At 50.1% G+C, this 13,981-nt stretch overlaps 2 protein-coding genes and 2 non-coding genes across 10 annotated transcripts in view; 1 reads left to right on the forward strand and 3 right to left on the reverse strand.

Moving 5' to 3' along the window:
- Positions 1 to 2,646: 2,646 nt before the first annotated feature.
- RPL27A (ribosomal protein L27a) lies at positions 2,647 to 4,753 on the reverse strand. The gene is made up of 5 exons (XM_012929403.2): positions 4,605 to 4,753; positions 4,230 to 4,293; positions 3,871 to 3,946; positions 3,304 to 3,478; positions 2,647 to 2,807 (listed from the first exon to the last, which is right to left on the reverse strand). The coding sequence occupies exons 1-5, from the start codon at positions 4,605 to 4,607 to the stop codon at positions 2,679 to 2,681; spliced, it is 447 nt and encodes a 148-aa protein (XP_012784857.1). The 5' UTR covers positions 4,608 to 4,753; the 3' UTR covers positions 2,647 to 2,678.
- On the reverse strand, positions 2,897 to 3,025 carry LOC118759607 (small nucleolar RNA SNORA3/SNORA45 family). The gene has a single exon (XR_004996297.2). It is a non-coding gene; the product is annotated as a small nucleolar RNA SNORA3/SNORA45 family (small nucleolar RNA).
- On the reverse strand, positions 3,700 to 3,829 carry LOC118759608 (small nucleolar RNA SNORA3/SNORA45 family). The gene has a single exon (XR_004996298.1). It is a non-coding gene; the product is annotated as a small nucleolar RNA SNORA3/SNORA45 family (small nucleolar RNA).
- Positions 4,754 to 7,658: 2,905 nt separating the features above from the next.
- TRIM66 (tripartite motif containing 66) overlaps positions 7,659 to 13,981 on the forward strand; it is a 57,745-nt gene continuing 51,422 nt past the window's right edge. For 3 of the 7 annotated variants that reach the window (XM_058663418.1, XM_058663419.1, XM_058663422.1), the window contains exon 1: positions 7,662 to 7,780. In XM_058663418.1, the coding sequence (XP_058519401.1) occupies positions 7,715 to 7,780 (66 nt within the window). In that variant the 5' untranslated portion in view covers positions 7,662 to 7,714. Of the gene's footprint in view, positions 7,781 to 9,797; positions 9,976 to 13,981 lie in introns of those variants that run through there. The other 4 variants (XM_058663415.1, XM_058663417.1, XM_058663420.1 and 1 more) reach the window with 3 other exon arrangements.

Genomic DNA, 13,981 nt, shown 5'->3' on the forward strand with positions numbered 1-13,981 from the left:
TAAAGGTTTTAAGGTCTTGAGTAGAACAGAGAACGTAAAACTTCCCAGAGGTAAGGCGTGAAGCTGAACGCTCCTCCCTGGCAGTGGGTCAGGCTGGATTTGAATGGTGAAGGTTGCTTACCTTTCCACTCTTGCCCCGTTGAAGAGGCGTTTCATCCTGGGCTGCTTGCTTTCCTCTATCCATGCTGGAGCCAGTACAGTCCTCCACCTCCCTCATAGAGCGAAGGAGAGGGTCTACCCTCTTGGAAGACAAAGTCATCTCCACTCTTTGTTTTTTTTTTTAAGATTTATTTATTTTTATTACAAAGTCAGATATACAGAGAGGAGAGACAGAGAGGAAGATCTTCCATCCGATGATTCACTCCCCAAGTGAGCGCAACAGCCGGTGCTGTGCCGATCCGAAGCTGGGAACCTGGAACCTGTTCCAGGTCTCCCACGTGGGTGCAGGGTCCCAAGGCTTTGGGCCGTCCTCGACTGCTTTCCCAGGCCACAAGCAGGGAGCTGGATGGGAAGTGGAGCTGCTGGGATTAGAACCGGCGCCCATATGGGATCCCGGGGCGTTCAAGGCGAGGACTTTAGCCGCTAGGCCACGCCGCCGGCCTCAGTCATCTCCTCTCAAAGAGCCTCCCGCATTGCCGGCTTTGAGTGTTTGTCAGCAATAGGAGGGCGAGGATTGCGGCCGTATGCATTTCAGTTTCCAAGTTGGAGAAGGCAGATTTTAACCAGAAAATTTAGAACTGAGTGTAGCTATCTCCAGAACTCATCACTGTTAACTCATCCTGGGCTGGGCTTTTCTCTGAATGGCAGTGTTGACTAACAGGCAGCAGCTGGTTCACTCCTCAGATGCCTTCATCAGCCAGGTCTGGGCCAGGCTGAAGTCATGAGCCTGGAACTCCAATCCACATCTCTCACATGGGTGGCAAGGGCTGCAGTGTTGGGGCTGTCCTCTGCTGCATCCCCTGGGCACATTAGAAAGAACTGGAAGGGGTCTGGTGTGATAGGCCAGTGGCACACCCTCACCTTGTAACTGCTGGGATCCCATATGGGTACCAGTTCATATATCGACTACTCCACTTCCCATCTAGCTCCCTGCCTGTGGCCTGGGAAAGCAGTCTAGAACAGCACAGAGGCGTGGGACCCTGCACCTGTGAGGGAGACCCAGAAGCATACACGTGTAAATTCCTTTTTGGGGGGCAGGGGGTTAACTGCTATCTTTAAAATACTAAGATACTTGAACTGTATGGAAAATAACAGGGCTTTATGTGACGGCTCAGTGGCTAAATCCTTGCTGTGCAGGCACCAGGATCCCATATGCTAAAAGGAAATCCTGGTGGTCCATGTTCTTCCAGAATGCCCCCAGGCGGGCACAGCGATTTCTCCTTTTAGGTCAGGATACCCAGGGACATAACGGAAACAGAATTGTTTATATCCTGACCATGCTTGTCCTTTAGGAGGGGCAGAGCTCCGAGGCCGTGCTCTTGCCGACCCGGAAGTGCCTCTGCGCCTGCGCAGCGCGGCCAGCCCCGCCCACCCCGGATGTGGTCGGGGTTGCTGGAGTGGGCGTCGCTTCCGGTAGGAAGGCGGTCCGTGCCCCCGGAACCAGAGCCCGGAGCCCCCAGGAAGCGGCTCTCGGGACGCCGGCGGGGCGGCGCGCTGCTGGCCGGAGACCCCGCCTCCTGCAGCTACGTAACCCTCAGCTAAGGGGCCTGTCGAGCGGACAGGCCGGCTGTGCAGCGTGGCCTCACGCCTGGTGCCCCCACAAGCCCCTCGCTATGGACGGACCCAGATGGGCTCAGCCCAGTGTCACCGAGGGAACCTGACCACCTGGGATAGCCAGCTAGCTCAGCTGTCCCTGCGCAGGGCAGATAGCCCGCAAGCATCCGACTGCAATCTGTAATAACCCCACTCCCACAAACCCTAGCGTTTCCTATGCTAATTCTCATTTTCTTGGTCTTGCTTCCAGCCAGTCACTTAACTACAGCCTCAATTTTAAATTCACTACAAAGTCCAAAGCAAATACATTCCAACTCTCATATCTTAGAAAGCCCAGGTTTATTGGCAACTGTAATGGTACACAAACCCAGATGAGTTGGACAAGATCATGCACCTGGGTCCTTGAAGTTTTGCTTATTCTTAGCCACAACTTTGACAAATTTACCCCATAACCAAGCTCCCCAGGCCACGTACAACACCTAGCAGTATCAAGTATTACATTAGTTTTTTTGCCCAGTATTCTAAACTACAAGTCTTAAGAGACTCTTTAAAAAAAAAAGGCACAAACCGGCATTGCAATCCCATGCACTGGCTAAACATTAGCATGGTCTTTAAAATAGGAAATACCAAGCCCAAGAAGACCAGATCGTTATAACACCAGGATTTTCTGATACAGTGCTTCCCGCTAAGGCTCACTCTGCAAGGTGACAGTGAGTAGCATTTGGGACACTCAAGATGTAGCTCTGGCTTAACTTAAGCCTGGGACAGATGTGACTGCTACAGTCACTGGGAATAACCCAGCAATAAATACCTCTCCTCTTTGAAGGAGAGTCTCTTTTCCTGCACTAAGGGAGCACCCCGGCCCCCACACATGGAGCAACTGGAAGAGGTGAGGTGGGTTTCTGGCAGAAAAGTCAAGGAAAGCGCATCAGACCAGCAGAGAAGCACTTTAATGAACGGTGGCCTCAAGCCACCAGGACACAGGCTCCCCCAACGCCCTTAATCTTCTCCTCAGCTCTTCTACTGAAGAATTTGGCTTTGACAATGACTGGGAGCTTTGGGAGTTTTCCTTTTCCCAGAACTTTGTAGTAGCCCTGGAAGAACAAAGAAGGAGGTTTGGAGAACACCCCAGCAGGCACCCACCAAGTCCTAAAGGGCAGAGTCCCCTAACCCACCCTTTCAGGCATGTCTCTGATCTGGGCACTAACGGGTGCACTACAAGCCCCCGCCAGTGAATCAAGAGCAGCAGATTCTCTCCGAGAACTCTAGCACACCAGGACAACACGTGTCGGGATGTGACTCTAGTCTCGGCCAGGCTAACCCTCCTTTCCTGCCCAACTCCCAGCAATACACAATGACAGCAAAAGCTGCGCACGGGATCTGGTCTCTGCCTCCCTAGGAGCACCGCAGCTTTCCACGGAAGATCCTTTCACATGCAGCCAAAACCTTCGATTACAGGAGCCCATTCTGGCCATAATTGCCCATGGTAATTCCACGAAAAGGAGAATTATCTGGTGGGCATCTAACCAGGCAAGTTAGGTAGTCTGTGTGGGAGGGCACGGCACCAGAGCACAGCAAGCATGCACTCACCGACCGCACAACGTCGATGATGGGAGCTGCTCCTGTCTTGTTCTTGGCAGCATTCACCCGGGTCTGCTCACTGACCAGCGTCCACAGCTTATCCAGGTTGACAGTTGGGCAGAAGCTCTGGTTCCGCTTTAAGTGGTAATGTCTCATACCAACTTTCCCAAAGTAACCTGGGTGACTGAGAGAAAGCCACTGCTTTCACAACTCACTGGGGTTAAGGCGGACCACCTGTTCTCCCCTCCCGCCACAGTATCAACTGGTGTATCAGATTGACTGCAGTTTATACATCTGCTAAGTCCGTCAAGGTGTACCAAATGGAACAGTCTAGTGTTATTTCATGGAGCACATCACTAAGGTCATAGGGCCGGGTCACTATCCTGCAGCACACGGGAGACAAACATGTGTCACTAACCTGGTGACTGACCGTGCCACGAGGCCCACAGCCAGTGAATAAGGTCAGCAGTTACTCTCCGAGGACTCTAGCACACTAAGGCAACAGCCAGTACCCAAGCGTGACTCTAGCCTCGATGGCAGGCTGGCCCTCCTCCACTTGCCGGCCCACACACTCACTATTTGTCGAAGTTGATCCTGTGGTGATGCATGCCACCAGCGTTCCCACGGCCTCCCGGGTGCTTCCGGTGCTTGCCTGCAAAGACACAGAGCTGGGCGGCTCAGCCCGCGCACACCTGGCTGCTGCTCCAGGACTCGGGGTTCCCATCACAGCACTGCCCCAGGACCCGCTGACGTCAACTCATGCAACACTGCACCCCAAACCCTATCCCTTCTGATATACAATTCTCTAAAGCTGTGTGCACTGGAAGAGCCGGGGAGGGGGGAGCCCCAGCGTCTGGACTCGATCCTACAAGCGCTGTAAACCTCGCCGGGAAGGGCGCGCGCACGGCCCACCTGCAGGGCAAGGCCACACTCACCGATGCGGCCGTGGCCATGGCTCACGTGGCCGCGCAGTTTCCGCGTCTTCCTCAGTCTGGATGGCTGTACGGAAAAAGCAGATTGGTGGCAAGGCCCGCGGGGAGAGGCAGCGCGGCGCCCAACGCCTGGCACTCGCACGGGCTGAGGCCACGGCGGCCTCGCGCCCCGTCCGCGGAACCCCGAGACGCACACGCCGGGCCCAGCACGCGGCCCCCGGCTCCCGCTCCGGCCCACGCCTCCCCATCCCGCTCCCCGGTCGGCCAGGCGCTGCCAGGAAAGCTCGACCCGCGTCGGAAGCCAGCGGCCGGGGAGCGGCGGGAACAGAACCGGAGACCCCGACCGGCCAGGAGCCGGAGGCCAGAAAGCTCACCTACCATGTCGGCTGCCGAGCGGAAAGAGAGAGGGCGGCGCGAAATCTCGCGAGGTAACGAGCTCGGGGCGGAGCCACGGACCTCACGTCCGGCCAGGGAGCGGCGGGCCGGGGCGGGGCCTGGCGGACTTCTCTTCCGGTGTGCGGCCTTCGTCGTCATCACGACCCAGTCCCCGAGGATGACGGGCGGTTTGTGTGTGGGCTGCCTCGCCCTCGCCTCGCGGACTAGGAGCCGCTGAAGGATGCGGGGTTTTAGGCGCCAGGGTTCGGAGGCTTCCGCGGTCGAGGGGCCGCCTCGCCGGCCGTGGCTGCTTCTCAGACGCCGCTGCCTGGAGCGGTGCCCCGCGTCTCCCCAGGGTGCTCTTAGTGTTCTGTTCGGGCCTGGCCGTCTGAGGAGACTAGAGGCACGGTCCAGCCGTCTTAGGAAATGCCCGTCCCCTCCCCTACCGGAGACCCCCTCTCCCACACTGCTTTCTCCTTTATCCTTAGGCTGCTTTTGTAATTGAGAGGGTGTTCGGTGCTTCGGGGAACCCGACTCAGTATGAATGAAACGCCATGTTTGAATTTCTTCCCCCGTACGAGAAGGCCGTGGTCCAGGCTACATCCATCTTTCCGGAACCTTCTCTCGCTTCCCTCCTAAAACACTCAGCTAGCTTTCGGAGCGCCACCCTGTGTGCTCACGGAACCTATTCACGAATAATTGTGAAAGGAGTGAACGTACCTCTTAATTGTAGTTGAACAGCCCTCCCTCAGTTTTTCTTTAAGATTTATTTATTTTTATTAGAAAGGCAGATGTACAGAGGAGGAGAGACAGGAAGAGCTTCCCGTTCACTCCCCAAGCGGCTGCAGCGGCTGGTGCTGAGCAGATCTGAACCCAGGAGCCCGGAGCCTCTTCAGGTCCCCGTGCGGGTGCAGGATCCCAAACCATTGGGCTGTGCTCAACTGCTTCCCCAGGCTGCAAGCAGAGAGCTGGATGGGAAGTGGAGCAATCAGGATTACAACCGTGCCCATAAGGGATCTCAGCGCTTGGAAGGTGAGGACCCTAGGCACTAGCTACTGCATTGGACCCAGTCACTCCTTTCTTGAACTGGGTCCTTCAGCCAGCGTCTGCGATCCCATTCCCCTGCTTATTCTGTGTATGAGAGACATTTGTTTCCACTGTGTTCCTGATAAAATGTATTTTAGCTAAAACATCTTGAATTCTCTGTTGACAACTATACTTGCTCCTTACAGCCATGCTGACCAGAAGTGTGGTCTGCAGATCTTGTCTGCTCACTCCTGTTTAATCCTCCAGTGTTTAGTTGTCAGCCACACTACATGCTTCAGGGAGGTTGCCCTTCCAGCAGCCTCAGGGAAGCAGCTGCTGAGTTGAGCGAACTCTTCCCCTGCTACATGTATTCTTTTAATTGACCTTTACTCCTTTGAAGAAAACCCTGGGCCTTCCCCGTGTCTGTAGCAGTTCCTCTCTTTTCAAGTTTTTCTTTGTCCATCATTTAAATGTTAGTGGTCTTCAAATTCCTGTCCTTATATTTTTTTCATTGTAAGTGAAATTTATTTTCATGCATATAATACATGCCGATTTATTTAGCAAAATTCATATGTGCTACACATGGCTTGTACAAAACTTGTAGAAAGTTTTTTTAATTTACTTTTTATTTGTATTATTATTATTATTATCATTTTGTGATACAGCCCATATTTTTTAACTCCACATTTTCTGTAGATTGTAAATATTCATTTGGAAGGTAGAAAGAGATCTGCTCTTTAACTCCTCTGATGACCCCAGGCCCAATCAGGAGCCTGGACCTCCGCCTGGTTCTCCCGCATGGGTGTCAGGGACCAAGGGCTTGGGTTTTCTGCTTCCCCAGGCACATGACAGGCAGCTAGATGGAAAGTACAGCAGTTGGGACTGGAACTGGCATGCTTACATAGGATGCTGGCCTGCAGCAGGCTCCAGCTTAGCTCACATGCCGCAATTCTGACCCCCCCTCGTTTTATTTATTTATGTATTTGATTTCAAAGGCTGAATGAAAGAGGAAGACATACAGATAATTTTTTTTTTTGTAAGAGTGATTATTATTGGAAAGCTGGATATACAGAGAGGAGGAGAGACTCACTCCCCAAGTGAGCCGCAACGGGCCGGCACGCGCCAATCCGATGCCGGGAACCAGGAACCTCTTCCGGGTCTCCCACGTGGGTGCAGGGTCCCAAAGCCTTGGGCCGTCCTCGACTGCTTTCCCAGGCCACAAGCAGGGAGCTGGATGGGAAGTGGAGCTGCCGGGATTAGAACCGGCGCCCATATGGGATCCCGGGGCTTTCAAGGCGAGGACTTTAGCCGCTAGGCCATGCCGCCAGGCCCTAGATAGTCTTGATAAGTCAGATCCAGGCTAGGCCAAGGCTCTGAGCCAAGCATGCCCTGCCATCCCCTACCTCTTCTTCCTTTTAAGCCCTCCTGCCACTGGTTTCATTCAGGCCCTTGTTATTTCTCCTGGCTGGAGTTTGTCACACCCTCCTGTAGTTTGCTTGCTTTCTGACCCTTCCCCACTCTATGCTTAAACTGTCAGGTTGGTGTTCCTACAGGACCTGGATTCTTCTGCACCCCGTTTTACCAACAGTGCAGTCCACTTGTCCTTCCAGCTTTGCCTCAGCTTTTCCCCTACACAAGCATTTTGCTGTGACCATACTTGGGACATGCACACTGTGAGCCGTTTTTTTGCCTGGAGTGCTCTTTCTCTTTCTGACCACATTTTCTTAAGTCATCTTCAACCTTCAAAGGTCCACCTCATTCATCCAAGAACACTCTAGTTTATAGTGCTGATAGTATTTTTGGAGTACCTTGCACTTTGCAGAGTGTCTCTGCCCATCTCAGTTGATGTTTGAGAAAACAGCACAGCAAGAGTTGAGGAACTGAGCTGGGGTCTCAGCCAGGGGTTGGGCCTAGCCTGTGGTCTGTGTCTGGTTCTGCTTTGTTTTTACTTCAGTGACCACGCCCCTCTCTGACCTCATACATGAAGGCTATCATTGGTTCAACCCTAATCACAAATTGCCTGTGAGCAGCAGTTAGGGGAGTCTTGAGAGAGAGTGGGGGCCAAGTGTAACACCATCTCCTCTTTGATGTCAAAACCAGCCAGCAAGGGGCGCATAAGCAACTGCACTGGGGAAGGTGATCTGTCGATGATGGTAAGCCTGGCAGAGTCTTGGGGTAGGAGTGAGGGTAGGGGGATACCTTTTCTGAGTGGTTTGCAAAGTTGCTTGCTTGTAGAAGAGCTACATCTTGTCCCTCTGGCCAGGTGGCTGAAACAAAGGCCAACTCAAGTAGACCCAGTATTCCAAGTTGGGTTCCATGGTCACCTTACGTTTTTCTCATCAGTGCTGTGATCTCCAGGGTATTGGGAGTGCCCTAGGCTTTCTGGTTTCCCAACCAGCTCCCTCTCCTTCATAAGGCAACTGTGTCACTTAAGCATTCTTGGCGCTTGTTCAGTGCAGAGCAATTTCACTAGGTTACTTAGCTCTGAGAGGACAGGCGCTGTGAGTACTGTTGCCCAATTGGATAGCAGCCAGATAATAGACATTAAATGACTGCCCCCTCCTATCAGGCACACAGGGCGTGACTTTGGACATGACCCCCAGGAGGTGTCCCTCTCTGTGACATCTTCTGACACAGAGCATGGCCTTGTGATATCTCAAGGGAGAAGGAGTCAGAGCCTCCTAAATGACCTGGGAGGTGCACGGAAGGAAGGCCGTGGCACACAGCAGCCTGGTGAGACATGTAGATACAGGGCTGATTTTTCTCTTTTGCCACCCCAGGCCTCTCTCCAGGTGTTCTTGAGAACGTACTACCACCCTGACATGGGATCTGCTGCTCCCTCTCCTTTCCCCTCTCTTGGTTCCTGAGTTTGTCATCGGGCCTGCAGGAACCAGCCTTATTTTCCTCCTCTCCATCTACACACTGGACACAGGGATTATGCTATGGTGCTTTCCTTTTTCAACTAGAGGACTGTTAATTTAAGATAAGAAGAGCCAGGGTTTCTGCTCTTTTCTATGAGTGGAACTCAAAAATTCAAATCTATGTCAAAGAATTAGAAAATTTGGGGTCAGCACAGTGGCACAGGAGCCTGAGTCTTGCCTGTGGTGCCAGGCATCTCAAATGGGCACTGGTTCATGTGCTGGTGATTCCACTTCCCATCCAGCTCCCTGCTTGTGGCCTGGGAAAACAACAGACCAGAGCCCAAAGCCTTGGGACTCCACACCGACGTGGGAGATCCAGAGGAGGCTCCTGGCTCCTAGCTACAGATCAGCTCAGCTCTGACCATTGTGGCCACTTGGGCAAATAAATCAGAAGATAGAAGCTCTCGCTCTGTCTCTCCCTTCCTCTCTATAACTCTGTGTTTCAAGTAAAATAAAGTTTGAAAATTTGCAATTGAAAGAATAGTATAATATTGAAGAAAATTTTCAAATTTACCATCCAACTTCTTTGCTTTCATTTCATTTCATTTCTTCCTTTTTAAGAAATTATCTGAAGGGCGGAGCTACAGAGAGAGAGGAAAAAAAGAGACCCATCTGTTAGTTTGCTTTCCAAATAGTTGCAGCAGCAAGTCCTGGGCCAGACTGAAAACAGGAGCCAGGAGCTTCCACTGGATCTCCCACGGGGGTACAGGGGCCCACGCACCTGAGAAGTCCTCTGATGCTCTTCCAGGCACATTAACAGGGAGCTGGATTCCGAGTGGAATGGCTAGGAGTTGAACAGGCAGCTGACTTAACCCAGTATGCCACAGTGCTGGGCCCTCTGTTTTCTTCTCTTTCAGCTTTTGTCTGTATAGCGTAGCTGGCCTGCAAGATCATAGTGATCACAGCAAATACATTCTTCGGGTTCTGCTTTTCACTTAATGCCATGATATTTTTCTGTATCATACTACCTACTCTTCATGTTTACTTATTAATAGCTGGAGTAGTTCTTTGTCACCAAATACTATAATTTAATAAACCGTTTCTTGTCATTGTTTCCATAGTTTTGTTCTCCTTGTATTCTTGACTGTCAGAGACAATGCTGCAGTAAGTATTTGTATCTCTACAGTTTTTTCTTCTGTTGAATAACTTATAGAGGATAAATTCCCAGGAGTAAGCTTCCTAGTTTGTTATAGAGTACGAACACTTTTTTAAGATAACATTTTCTTTATTTTTATCGGAAAGTCAGATTTACAGAGAGAAAAGATGAAGAAGATCTTCCGTCCACTGATTCACTCTCCAAGTGGCCGCAACGCCTAGAACTGAGCTGATCCCAAACGTGGAGCCAGGAGCCTTTTCTGGATCTCCTACATGGGTGCAGGGTCCCAAGGCTTTGAGCTGTCCTTGACTGCTTTCCCAGGCCACAAGCGGTGAGTTGAATGGGAAGCAGGGCTGCTGGGATTAGAACTGGCGTCCATATGGGATCCTGGCACATGCAAGGCAAGGACTTTAGCCACTAACCTACCATGCTGGGCCCTTTTATGATTCATTTTATGTTGCAGTATATTTTCCCAACTAGATTATAACCATTTATGTACCATCAATAGGTACAGTTATCAGTTTCATTTCAGTTTTCCAGGCTTGGAATTTTTTGTTTACTTTTATGGGCAATTTTTTACATGGCATTTAGAGAGAAATACATAGGATCACAGACTTCTCATCAACACAAAGTATGAATAATAAATTTCAGAGTTAGAAATTTCTTAGACTTTTTCTTAAGTTGGATGGATTTTTAGAAAGGTCTCATTTGTACTACATGGAAATTTTATGCCTAGAATTTTTTCTCAGGTTACTATTCAGTTTGTAAGTGTTGCACAAATTCTAATAGTTTAAGTGGTGCATATGACCAATAGAGACTTGCATTGACACTTGCTGTAGTTGTGTGACAGCACTGGTTTGTTAGGCTCCTTTTCCTTGCTATTGAGAATGACCTGGGTCTCCAGGAGGATTGAGGGTTTACACTGTATAAAAAATGGCACTCCTTCAGTTTTAGGAGCATAGCTGATTATTAAAAAATTAGGAAACTATCCCCATTTTTACATACAGAGAAACAATCCCAGAGAGGTTCCATACCCTGCCTTAAGAGAGCTACTGAGTGGAAAGCCAGGATCCCAGTGCCGTCTCGCCCAGTTTGATGCCAGAGTGGAGGTTCAGTGGGGATGGGAATGTAAGGGATTGATCCCTCTGACTCCAAAGATGAGGCAAGTGTGAACAGAGAGTTGGCCAGGGTCAGGTGGGAAGGGATAGCAGGGGTAGAAAGCCACTATCTTCTTGCCTGCAGTTCCCTGCTCAGCCCTGATTCCAGCTCAGCAGGTCAGAGAGGACAGCAAGGAGCTGGACAGCAAGGAGAGTCACTCCCTGACCCCCCGCCTTGTGATCCGGCAAGCTAGAGCTGATCACTTGGCTGGAAATGCAGTCAGGTGCAGTTCTGAGTGGAAGCAAGACCTGGACTGGGCCTTTACTGTCCATCAAAGTAGAAGGAGCCCAGGGACTGACAGGGACACTTGGTACCTACATGCTAGGTAGTTGGAATTTAAGACTTGCAGTACCTGAGTCATCTGTGTTCTCCATAAACCCCACTGGACCATGTCTATCCTGGAACAAGGATTTAGGAGTGTTCACAGTAGTGAGCTCCCAGGAACAAAGGAAACATTGTGCTCAGTGAGCCTGCCATCTGCTGTTCTCCCCTAAACAGGGATGGACTCAGACAGCAAACTCTGGAGTTTGTAAAAAAACAAAAACAACAACAAAAGTTTTTTTTTCATCTATCTGAAACACAGAGAGATCTTCCATCCCCTGGTTCTCTCCTCCATGCCTGCAAAAGTCATGGTTGGGCCAGGCAGAAGGTGGGAGCTTAGAACTCCATCCAGGTCTGCCATACAGGTGGCAAGGGCCCAAGCACATGAACCATCATCTGCCTCCTGGGATGTACATCAGCAGGCAGCTGCGTCAGAAAATTCCCACTCTAAGGTAGAAGGCAGGCACCCTAAGTATCACCTTAATACACTGTACCACAGCGTCTGCCCTATTTTTTGTTTAAATTTATTCTATTTGAGAGATGTAATGACAGAATCCCTAGAATTTGAATAGTTAAGCCCCAGTAAAGAGAAAATCACAGTAGGAGGGGGGCCAGCAGCTAACAGTGAGTGGACAGCAATGGACAGCTTACTCCATGCTAATGACTGCACAGCCCTGTTTCTTACTCAGCACAAACAAAGTGCGACTCCCCTCTGTGCCTTCCAAACCCTTCTTCCTGCATTGCCACGCCAAGCCTTTCAGCATCCGGCTTCCTCTCCCTGAGGTCCCATGGCTCCAGTCTGTGGTGGGAGACACTGCCATGCAGGCAGCTCAGTTGGGCCTTAGCTGCTAGTCCAAATAGTCCTTGGCCTGCAGGATTGTCACCTCATTGACTTAGTCACAAAAGTGAGCTAAAAACAAACAAACAAACAAACAAAAACCCACATCTTTCAGCAGGGCCTGGATGTCTGCCTCTGCCTCACCATATCATGTGTGATGTTCTGTAGACAGGGATGTGGTGTGGTACATCTGTGAACACTGCACAAAGTTAGGCAGCTTGGAGCCATATGTCTCTGGGAGGCTGCCAGCCACGTGGGTGGCATAGTGTTCATGCTTTGGGGCTTTGAGGATGCTGATTAAGGTGACAGTTGTTTAATGAACTGGTACTTATCCACAGACTCCACACAGATGGGGTGATCCTGAGGCCTGTGGGTCTGGCTCTGCCCCTGTAGCCTGCAGCCCAGCTGCAGGCCAGTTCTCCAGCTCCACAGGGCAGCCCCAACACTGCTGCTACTGCCTTAGCTTGTCTTCTGTCACTACCCTTCTGCTTATCACCCTCTGCTTCTACAAGTTTTGTTGGAATCAAGAATGAAACCCCATCCCCTCCCCCCACTATTAAACTCAGAATTGCAAAACTGTGAAGAGAGGAATTCTAGGATATCTAAGAGGAATTTATCTTGTAGTACAAGTGAAAGGAAAGCAGAAGATTGGTTGGATTTCCTAGTGGTATTTTTATAAGCCAAATGACAGCAAACAAAGAGCATATTGTCTTTGAATCTGTTTTCTTGTCTATGTAAAGAATGGCACTCCTGCCTTCATTTTCTAAATATTTATTAAATGTGTACTGTGTTTTGGCTGGTGCATAGGTGCCAGGCAGTGAGAAGCAAGTACAGTTGTGAATAAGAAAGACCAAGTCCTGCCCCAGACTGTGTCTAAGACAGAAAATGAACAAGCAGGCAAATGTAGCATGTGCCACACAGTCCTTAAAAGAAGGGGTGCTTTGTTGTTACCTAGTGATTTTCCTAAAAAAAAAAAAAAAAGATATACTATTTGGATTATAATGAGTTCTGTAGATCCCTGTGAAGAGTTCTTGAAGGGTTTGCTCTCTGCATGCTCTGGAATGACTTGTTCCATTATTCCTTGACTAGTTTAAAGAAATTCAGTGACTATTTCCCTTCCCTCAGATTCCAATGTGATATGATGTAAAAAAAAAAAAAAGGAGGTGTGTCCTGTGGAGAATTTGTGTTTTCGCTTTTTCAGGGATTCAGATTTCTCCATGCAGTCACAGGCTGGTTGCTGCTAGTATTTGTTGTTTGACTCACACTATTTTCCAAAATTTAATTAGTTGCTGGGCCCAGAGTGATGGCTCAGTTGGTAAATCCTTGCCTTGCATTTGCTGGGAAACCATATAGGTGCCAGTTCATGTCCCACCTGCTCCACTTCCCATCCAGCTCCCTGCTTGTGGCCTGGGAAAGCAGTTGAGGATGGCCCAAAGCCTTGGGACCCTGCACCCACATGGGAGACCTAGAAAGAAGCTCCTGGCTCCTGGCTTCGGATAGGCACAGCACCGACCGTTGCAGTCACCTGGGGAGTGAATCATTGGATAGAAGATCTTCCTCTCTGCCTCTCCTCTCTGTGTATCTGACTTTGCAGTAAAAATAAATAAATCTTTTTTAAAATTATAAAATTATATAAAAGAGCAGGTCTAGGTATAAGAGCAATCAGTGGATTTTAAACATTTGTTTATTTTTTGGAAAGGCAGATTTATTCAGAAAGATCCTCCATCTGCTGGGTCACTTCCCAGTGGCCTCAGCAGCAGGAGGTGAGCCTAGCCCCAGCCAGGAGCCAGGAGCTTCTTCTGGGTTTCCCACTGGGGTGCAGGGTCCCAAGACTTTGGGCCATCCACTACTCTTTCCCAGGCCACAGGCAGGCAGTTGGATGGGAAGTGGAGCAGGTGGTACATGTACTGGCACTCAAATGGGATCCTGATGCTTGGAGGTGAAAAATTAGCCAGTTGAGCCATTGGCACCAGTCTGATTTTTACAGCTATTTGTTTGAAGTTTCAGATTGACATAGTTT

This window comes from Ochotona princeps, chromosome 4 (genome assembly GCF_030435755.1).
Source record: "Ochotona princeps isolate mOchPri1 chromosome 4, mOchPri1.hap1, whole genome shotgun sequence".
NCBI classification, from domain to species: Eukaryota; Metazoa; Chordata; class Mammalia; order Lagomorpha; family Ochotonidae; genus Ochotona; species Ochotona princeps.

Coding starts and splice junctions, on each gene's coding strand:
- RPL27A (XM_012929403.2), bottom strand. Junction 3,947..4,229: donor CCATGGCCACGGCCGCATCG/GTGAGTGTGGCC, acceptor GTGTCTTTGCAG/GCAAGCACCGGAAGCACCCG. Junction 2,808..3,303: donor TCATCGACGTTGTGCGGTCG/GTGAGTGCATGC, acceptor TTGTTCTTCCAG/GGCTACTACAAAGTTCTGGG.